Raw genomic sequence first — 10,045 nt, 5'->3', positions numbered from 1 at the left:
TGCCCCAAGCTCCTGAGCCAGGTAACCCAGACATCGTACCTTCATAAAAGGGCTTTGATTGGAACACCCACCCCACATTTCCCTCTGAGAAGCAGGTGGGTGCACAGGTCTGAGTACATATGCCACCACCCATGGCGTGTCAGGTGACCTCTGTCAGGACAGTCTCCAAAGAAATGTAGAAGTCGTGCTCAGGTAGGTATAAAGACCAGGATTTATTCCAAACACCTTTTGGTACAGACCAAGCAACTTGACTAAAGACAGGACCACAGCAATCATCCAGGGCACCAGAGTTGCCTAGTACAGGCTAGAGTATTTGGATTTGGGATAGGGAAACTGGTATCCTACTACTAAGCCTGGGATCCATGCAGTGTCTTTGCTCCTTGTACCACAAAATTCTCTAATTCCCATACCTCCTTTTGTTAGTCTGGAGTCTGTCTAGATTAGTACGGCCAAACAGAACACTCCAAAACAGGTGCATGATGTGGAGCACAAGGCTGGTTGAGACTGGGACACAGCAGCAGGCTTGGCACAGGGGGCTGATGGGGCCAGGCAGGAGTGGGGTGAGGGGAAGGGGGTGGCTGCAAAAGCGCAGACTGCATTGGCAGGGGTGGAACATCTGCACAGAAAGGCACAGCGGGACTGGAACTGCCACCCCTAGTAGAGAACGTCCTCGAAGCCGAGCAGCAGGTACTGGTGCAGGGCACTTGGCAGATGTAGCTGGGACAGGACCAGAAGCAGCCGGCCCTCCAGGAGGGTCCTGAGTGTGCAGCGAGCCAGGTGCTGCAAGGAGCGAGGTCTGTGCCCCAGGGAGAAAAGTGACTGGTAGAAAGATGGGTATTTCTACAGAGAGAAGAAAGGACCAGAGGCATGCAAAGCTGAAGATACCACCCTGGGACAGAGGTAGAACCACACATTCACTTGCCTCACTATGGAGCATCCTCCGTGTCCCCAAGCAGCATACCTGTGCCTGCACCCCACCATGGCCAGCCCCAGCTGTGCCCAACCCCCCCCCAGGCCTAGATGCCCCTGGCAGCCCAGCAGAACCTGGAGATGTGTTCTTCAGCCAGCAGTTGGCATTTGCTCCCTTACCTGTACAACCTCTGCTGGAACTGCATCCACCCAGTCCTCGGAGACACACACGTGGCTGTAGCTGTTCACCAGGGCCTCGATGACACGCGGGCAGGTGTGGCAGCACCGCAGCACCTGGCCAGGGAGAGAGAGACGCCTTGAGAGGCTCCCCAGAACAGAGGCTGGACAGTGTTAAAGGAATAAAGCAGGGATTGATTAAAAAGGCCTTCAAAGGATACACCTTGGGCAGTACAAGAGCCTGGCTGAGGCTACACCCAAGATGGACTCCAAGTCATGAGTTGTTATATTTTTATAAGTTTTGGTCCATTCCCATATTGGGGTTAATTGTCCAATTAAAGCTTCAGGTTATGAAGCCACATCCTCCCAGACTGCTCTCCTCAATTCACTGTTGTTTATACTTTTTGGGACTGAAGCTGTAATGGTATCCTTGGTTCTGGGGCTAGAAAAGGATGGTTTAGTCTGACAAAGCTGTGAAGGGAGCTTGCTAATGCTTTATATAAAGTTCAGAGTTATATACTAATATAGTACAGAATCCAGAAAATATGAAAGCTAGAACTTAAGGCATCAGGGGCAGGTGATCACCATCATTTGGCAAGCTCCTGCAAGCCCCACTGTCACCTCCTAAAGTACTACTCAATCCAGATGTAGTAAATCTGGTGAACTCCTGTCCTTCCCTCATTCTGACCCAGGAGAGAAAAACCACTGCAGGTATGAAGCACCAGAGCATCCCTCCTTGCCAAGAGGAGGGCTGAGCCATCACTCAACGTGCACAGCATGGCTGCCTTCAGCACAGCCGGGTCCCCACAGCTTCTCCTCAGACACAGGGACCATCATACATGGCTGGGGTGATGATCTCCATCAGCTTTACTGCTGCAAGGAGCACATAAATACCAACACTCTGCTTTACACCAGACTCCTTACCTCACATTTCAGTAGTTAGAGCTGAGCCATTCCAGGGCAGGGACTGGCATTCATTTTGTGATCAGACAGAACACAGCACAGCACACTATGCCTCTTTTGAGGGCCACACCAAGGTCTCAGGGATGCAGGATTGTGCCTCTTTGGTGCACGGCTGCAGAGACACCTGTACCTGTGTCTAAAGCAGTGCTGTGCCCATGCCAAGGGTGGCACAGAACCGCAGGCGGCTTCACACGTATTTGTACAACATCTCTGGTGTGTCCCACATTGGCGTGGGTGCAGGTGACACCAGTGCCGTGTACCTAGCAACATTGCAGCCTTTGGAGCACACCCCACCCAGGCAAAGCCGCACAGAGGCAGATTTCCCTGGCTCCGGGCCGCCACTCCCCATGGCCCAGGCCAGCAGTAGCTGTCAGAGTCTATTCTGGCTGTACCAGTGATCCTCATTATCTGGCGTTAATAGGAGATTAATTAGTGTTAATTGTTGATTTTCCTGTATTTTCCCAAAGGGGAGAGCAATCTGCTGATCTCCGGGCTGGGTAATTATGGCAGTGCTCAGGAATTAAGACAGGAAATTAACCCTATGTCTGCGGGTGTCTTGCAGAGACAGCGGGAGCTGGAAGGTGTGCCCCTGAGAAGAAACACCTCCAGAGGAAAAGAACCAACAATTTCCAGAGCAAGTAATTATGGAAACTGGGTGAGTACTGTCCACAGAGCTTAGACAGAACCAGGAGAGTACTACAGCAAAACACAGCCCAGGAGAAAACATCAGGGATTCCCATACCAATAATGCCAGTTCTCCCTTCTGAGGCCCTGGGCAGAGCAGGGCAGGACAGCAAACAGGCTGCCTTGGAACAAGCCCTGCTGTGACAGGAGGGTCCACTGGGGCCCCGGTGTTGTTCACAGCCTTCCCCTCCCAGCACACTCCCCGCACCTTGAGGAGGGAGCCTGGCCAGATGCGGACGGCCCCGTGGTTGAGCAGCGCTCGCACCACGAGCTCTGGGCGATGCTCCAGCTTGTAGGCAGCCACTTGCAGGATGTTGTGCAGGGCCGTGTTACCGCCGTAGTTCATGACATTGACATTAGCACCCCGGGCCAGCAGTAGCTCCGCGATTTGAGCGTTGGCATTCTTGCAGGCCAGGTGAAGTGGGTGTTGCCGGTCCCGGTCCTCAGCGTTGATACTGGCACCGCTCTCCACCAGCAGCTGGCAGACCCGGTAGTAGCGGTCCATGTCCTGGGGCTGATGGTGCTGAGCACAGGCAGCATTCAGTGGTGTTTGCCCCTCCTTGTTCCTCATCTCCAATTCAGCGCCATGGTGCAGAAGCAGCTGGACATGCTCTGCCAGGCCGTGCCGTGATGCCACGTGCAGTGCTGTGTCCTTCTCCTCCTCCGTCTGACTGTTCACGCTGGCACCATGCTGCAGCAGCTGCTGAACACACCTGTATGGGCCAAGGCGACTTGCTGACCATTCCTCATCCCCACCTCCCATCCTACCTCCCAGCTCCCACATCTGCACCACCCCAGCTTTTCCCAGAGTCCGAAAATCCCTGCTGCTCATGCCCTGGAGCAGTGTTTTTGAGCCAGGATGACTGGTGAACAGAGATACTGTCACCCTAATTTCAGCTAACTCTGCACAGACCTCTTAAAGTGTTGTCACACCTGATGCCTGCTTGCATGCACAGTGGATCTGCACAGGAACACCCTGAACATTAGTGTGACCACCGGCTCGTCAGCTGCTTCTGCTAAGGACACGAGCTTGCAGTCACCTGTTGGACCTCAGAGGTCATCCCGGTGCAGGAACAGGCACCAAGGCCACCCCCATTCTGTACCCACCAGCCCACCTTCACGGGAGAGGAGGGACCCGTCCTACACGGGATTAGGCTCGAGGGGGAGGGAGGCAGGCTGCGTTCCCCCAGCAGGACTCACTCGATGGAGTCTGAGCTCTTGCAGAAGTGGAGAGGCCGGTAGCCATCCTCAGAGACAGCGTCGGGATCAGCTCCGGAGCCGAGCAGCAGGCGCACGCAGGCGGTGCTGGCGGCTGCACAAGCCTCGTGCAGGGCTGTCTTGCCCCCGGGAGCGAAGTCGACGGCAGCGCCGCGGAGCAGCAGCAGCCGCAGGCAGTCCGTGTAGCCCCGGCTGGCCGTGATGTGCAGCGGCGTGGTGAGCTCCTGCTCGTAGCTCAGCGACCACAGTCCTGCAGGGGAAGAGGGGTCAGGGAGCCACATTCAGCCACGATGCACAAAGACCCGCCCCTTTCCTTTAAGTGCATGAGGTACATCCCCCTGAGAGACGCGTTTCCCATCAAGGGACATCAGGTCCCTTCCCTGCAAGATGCCTGCATTTGGACTGGCCCGCCAAAGACAGCGATCCCTGGCAGGCTCTCAGGCCACGCAGTCATGCAGACAGGGAGCTCCAGGGAGCAGCAGCCCACAGCAGAGGCTGTTCTGGGCTGAGTGCCCTCACCTGTGGCTCAGGTGGGACACGGGGTTTCTGTTGTCAGGGGTGCAGCAGATGAAGGGTCTGGGGCATGAGCAGGGCTGATGGCAGTGAGGTGGCTGGGCCAAGCACCATGTGTAAAGCACCACAAACACAAGGAACCAAGCAGTAGAGAGGTGTCAGAGCCAACTGCTACACACACAAGGGACTCAAGCCCTGAGCAGGGTGCAGGCAACAAGCTACAGAAGAGATGGACATCTAGAGCCTAGGAGAGAGCAAGGGGCTGAAATGTGCCGGCTCTCAAAGATGCTGACCCAGCACAAACCACCGCTGAGCTGGTGCTTTCTGCCTGCTAACAGCCCGCAGATGCTACAGGAAAAAATCTCCTTAAACTGTGCTTCTTGCTGCCTACCCAGACTGAGCTGGAGGACATCCTAGACTGCATGGTGTGTTCCACACTACATCCTCTCAGCTCCTTCTTGTAGAGGCAGTATGTCATCTGTGTTTTCCAGGGCCAAGTTCAAACTGCAGCATCTCAAAGATCTAACTCCTGTTGTGACAGTCTGGCACAACCCGCAGTGGGAGCCCACAGCGCAGAGCAGGCTGCACACAGAGCAGTTCCCGAGCACTTAAGACAATCCTTGTGGGAGGGACCAGGTTTCCTGGATGCACCCTGCGCTCTCAGAAACAGGAACCCCCTTCCACAAGGAACACAGGAGAACCTGACCACAGCCCCATGCTCTTGCTCCCGCTCCCACAGCTCTGCAAGCCCAGTAGCACCCGTAAGACACGACCCCAGCAGCAGCCGTGCCCTGCAGCACATGCCCAAGCTGAGCCCCACTGCTGCCCCATACTCAGCCCACGGGGGTTGAAGCGGTAGTTCTTCCACTCTTCCAGGTCACTGGTGTCAAACACAGCATTGGGGCTCAGGCTGTTCTGAGGATCTCTGAGGATCTTGGCCACAGTGCCCTGATCCCCAGCCAGCAGGGCCTGCCAGAACACCTGGGCGGGGCCACACGCCTGCTGTGTGCGGATGGGCTCCTGGCTCTCATGTCTTCCACCTGTGATGCTGCCCATAGCACCCAACAGACTGTCCTCAGAGACCAGGACAGGACCTGCTGGTGCAGCCCAGCCAGGCTCTGAGGCACAGCCCCAGCAGCAGCCTGTGTTTGGGCCCAGAGCCTGCCTGCCTGCAAGCCCAGGGCGTTCCGCAGGGAGGGGGAACGCATCACACCCCTCTCTTTGGCTCAGGCTGGGCACAGCTCAAGTCTCAGCTGTTCTATTCTGGGAAACCTTGTGACCAAGCGCTGGGGCCAAGAGGCTGATAAAGGCTCTCCACTCAGGCAGCAGTACCTCAGCAGTGCCCTGCTGTGAAGGCAAAACCCTCAGGAAGGGCAGGGGAGCTTGAAGGGTAGAAATGGGGACGAGACATCACTAAGACAACAGAGAGGGAAATGGTATCATGCCTACTCAGTGTGTTGCCCAGTGTTGCCCAGACCACAACAGCATGACCCCAGCAGCTCCACACACATCTCAATGCCTTTGTCCACCCCTTGGCTCCACACACGTCTCCAGCACTGCACACCCATTTACCAGTTGTACCTGAGCCACTGGCACTAGGAACATTTTTAAACAAGCTACAGGACAGCTATTTTTAATCAAAGCCAAAGAAGCGATAGACATAGGTACAAGGATGGGGAAAATTGGGGGTAATTATCCCTTAGACCCTCCCCACTTCCTCCTTTTTCTTGATATCCAGCCTTGCACGAAGCCCCTGCATAGCTTTAGTGTTCCCTTTCAGTCCTCAGACACTCCCGTGGCTCAGCTGCTTGCTGCAGTCCTGTCACCTGAGCTGGTGTTTTCCTCTGGCCACACTTGGCTGCATACAGCCAGCCTGCCTTGGTCACAGGAGAGCATGCCCTGCTCACGTGGCATAGCACCATGCACACATTGTTCATGTGATCGAGAGAACATGACAAACTGCATGGAAGGCTAGTAGAGTTCAGTTTAATTTTGTGTCACGGAACTGCTCAGATCATGCAGTTAAGTGACCCCAATAGACCACCAAGCAACAATTGCCAGAGGACCAATGCAGAGTGTAAGACAGGGAACTTTACCCTTCTCAGTAATGAAAATAAATGAGCAAGTTCTATGCTGACAGTATCCAGTTTGCTCTGTGTGTGCAAACTTCACCTCGTCTAACTGAAACGTAGCCTACAAAAAGGTAAAGAAAGGGAAGCCCCTGGCAGATGCTCTCACCTGATGGGACCCTCTATTTACCCAAGGATATAAGCAGGTATCCCATGAGAGCTTGAGGTTCCCAGTCATGCACTAGGAAGGCAGAAAGCGGTGTAAGTATCAGTGATACCAGACAGTTTACACTTCCTCTGGGCACCTTAAAATACCAGTGAGGTGATCTGGGAAAGACAGGGTCACTAGAACCTACTGTTAAGGTCACTGTTCTAGGAACCTGTCCCTACACTGTCAGCGAGATACAGAGACAAGCCTCGGGTAGCATGAAGGTTTGTTTTGGTTTTTGTTCTGTATTCTTATCCGATAAATTTGGCAGCACATTTTTGCTCTGTGCTTGATGAATGATCTTGTTTGGTTGGGTTTTTTGTGTCTTGAAACCTTGTTGATTAGAGAAATTTCTGCATGAGATTGTTTTACATTGATCCATTTTCTCTGGGGCACAAACCTTCACCAGCAGAGAGACTGGCTGCTCCAGTGTCTGCCAGCCTGGCATAAGACAGGAGTTACCACATGCAGCCCCTATTTTACTGACAAATGGTCTCACTTACACAAAGGGTAATACCTTTAGTGATTTCATTCCTAAGTAGACTGTAACAATTCAAAACCTGTGTCTTACAAATCTTGCAGCTCAGTAAATAATCTTTACCACTCACAAGTAGTACATATGTATTGGCAAGCCCATGCACCCTATTTGTCTCTTGCTGGAGTGGATCCCCACAAAACTGTCATCTGTCTACGCACCAGGACATTTGGCCTGCACCTCTGGGAAAGCAGCTTCGTCAATAGCTCTTCCATTCTCATATGGGTGGCTTTTGCCACCAGCCTTCTGTTGAGGAGGCTCTCTCCCAAATTTGCCCTAAACCAGGACCAATACAGTCAAAGACCTTCCCCACCTGATGCTCTTAAATTCTGGGAGTCTGCCTGCACCACATCACTAGCTGACAGCAGCAAGAACAAGGGCACAAAGGCTGCCCAGCACACCTCTCCCTTGAGCACACCAGCTGCATTGCTTGCTGAGAAGCTTATAGACAATGCTGATGAGAAGGTGAGTAAAAGGGACCAGAGTGTGGAAGCATGTGTGGTAGCCCCAGAATGTGCCTGGACAAGGTAGAGATGGACAAGTGAGATGTACAGATGGAGAGAAACACTAAGAATGATCAGCTCCTACCTCCTGTCACTGAGGAAAGTTTGTTTCCACCATCTTTCTCGTAGACTGGATTTCTGCTCCCCTTGTCAAATCTATCTCATGGAACAGAGCAACATAGTGGTGCCTCTTCACCCATGCACACTCCCCACCTCACACGTATTTCACATCCATCCCAGCAATCTCTAACAGGACAGTCCTGAGGATGTGCTTCTCCAGCAACTCTTCCAAGGGCCCTATTCTCATTATTTCCTGGTAGATCTGCCTCATGCCACCTTCAACAAGCCTGCTACTATTTGTTGTACAGCCTTGGAAACTTCCTTCCTCACACTAAAGCTGTTCTTCTCAAGTTCTTCTTCCACCACTGGGGATTCCTTTCAGTATTTTTCTCAGGTGCCTGAGCCCTATCCTTGGACCCCATCCTGGGAGTTTTCTATCCCCCCATGTCCCAGTCCCTCATACCCACCACGTTTACTGCTTGTCCAGCGCAGCACATCACCCCTGGTTTCAATGATGAGATTGATGGCTGCGCTCTTGGTGAAGTACTTCTGCACCATGTCCAGGTCTCCAGTGAAGAGTGCGTTCTGCACCAGCAGATCCTGGCACTCCAGTGGCTCCAGGCGGCTGTGCTGGTGTCCCCAGCCATATGGGCTCAGGCTGCGCTCACTGTGGTGGGACCTCACACTGCAGGAATCCTTCCACGGAGCCGGCTGCAGCGAACATTGAGAGGCAGAGCGGAGAGGGAAGGTGCAGTCCATCACAGGTAACTAACCAGAGAAGTCGGAGCCCCACAGTAAATGAGCTATTACAGCAAAGACCCTCTTGATCAAGGGTTTGTCCTTTGCAGGTTGCTCCTGGGTTCCAGCTCCCCTGCATCTGGCTGGACTCAGACAGAGGCCTGAATCACCCAGTATAAATAGCCTGGCTTGGCAGCTCCTCATCACCACCTCCCCTTCTTCCCAGAGCTTATTTTCAGCTGCTAGGTGCAATCACCAGCACATACTAGGCACAGGAGAGGGGTGGCAGGCAGCCTGGAAACGCTCTCTTTGTGCTTGTTTGCTCTGCAAAGAGCCCCTGCTCCACACAGTGCTCCCACTGAGAAAGGGGCAGAGAAGGTGGGGGCAACCATGGCAGGGAGCTTGGGAAAGGCCTGGATCAGACTTGGCATCAGAACTCATAAAGGACTAAGGACAGGGCTCTTCCCCATAGGCAGCTCCACAGGGACCAAAAGACCCTCAACAAGCATCACACACTGCTCTGGGAACCAGCCCCTTCCCCGGGGCAGCAAGGCTGGCTGCCACAGGACTGGGCAGGATGCAGAAGGGCAGAGAGGTGAGCCTGAGAAAAACAGCTTGTACAGCACTGCCACATCGGTCCCAAACTGTAATCAAGTTCTTTGTGGTGTGGCTGAAGGTGCTGATCAAACGGGGAGCCAGACTTTGCCTCTGTTCCTTTTGGCAGCTGTTTACAGAGCAGAGAAAAGAGTTGTGTAAGAACTTTGAAGCTGAAGAGGGTCCATGAACCAGTCCCAGGACTGGGATCATGACAAACATTGCCACTGCCACAGCACAGATGCTCTGTGCCAGTGAGCACGTGCAGCATCCCCCTGGTGCTGGGCTGGGAGCACACTGTTCTCCTGAAGGATGCAGTGGCTCTATCTCCAGCATCACTGTGGAATCCACATTCCAGCTTCAGAGTCTCCTCCAGCCACGTGAGGGGCTCAGAGCAACAGCCCTGACTGGGGAACTTTGAGTACAGGAAGTCTGGATTCCCTAAAAGATGAGGAAAAGGACAAACTAAGAACTCTTAGTTCCTCCCCAACCTGTCTTTACAACTTGTGCTGTTCCTGGAACCAATGCCATCATTTTCACCCAGCTATGGGCTTGGGAGCAGTATCCCAACTAACCCCTCACACTCAGCACTATTCAGGCACCCAAGGCCACCCAGGAAACGTCCCTGTGAGGAAGGCTCTGACTGCAAATGTCCCCCACTCCATTACCCCCTCCATGCTGGCTGAGGGCAGGCAGTGTGCTCACATTCAGCATTTCACACACCTGGGTCTGCACATTCTTGACTGCACCAGCTACCCTGGACATTTTCTCCCATTACCACGGCTAACAACAACAAAAAAAAATCCCTCAAACTACTTCAAGCAAACCAATCAACCCAAAACTACAAACAAAAAACCCACAAAAAAAGGAAAAA

General features: G+C 53.5%; 1 protein-coding gene across 1 annotated transcript; it reads right to left on the bottom strand.

The window, feature by feature from the left end:
- Positions 1 to 216: 216 nt before the first annotated feature.
- Positions 217 to 8,598, bottom strand: ASB10 (ankyrin repeat and SOCS box containing 10). Its single transcript, XM_053950902.1, has 5 exons — positions 8,307 to 8,598; positions 3,934 to 4,201; positions 2,942 to 3,446; positions 1,090 to 1,203; positions 217 to 840 (listed from the first exon to the last, which is right to left on the bottom strand). The coding sequence occupies exons 1-5, from the start codon at positions 8,596 to 8,598 to the stop codon at positions 655 to 657; spliced, it is 1,365 nt and encodes a 454-aa protein (XP_053806877.1). The 3' UTR covers positions 217 to 654.
- Between the last annotated feature and the right edge of the window lie 1,447 nt (positions 8,599 to 10,045).

Source organism: Vidua chalybeata, chromosome 1, assembly GCF_026979565.1.
Source record: "Vidua chalybeata isolate OUT-0048 chromosome 1, bVidCha1 merged haplotype, whole genome shotgun sequence".
Lineage (NCBI taxonomy): Eukaryota > Metazoa > Chordata > Aves > Passeriformes > Viduidae > Vidua > Vidua chalybeata.
The sequence above is the reverse complement of the archived record's forward strand: the minus strand, read 5'-3'. Positions and strand labels throughout refer to the sequence as shown.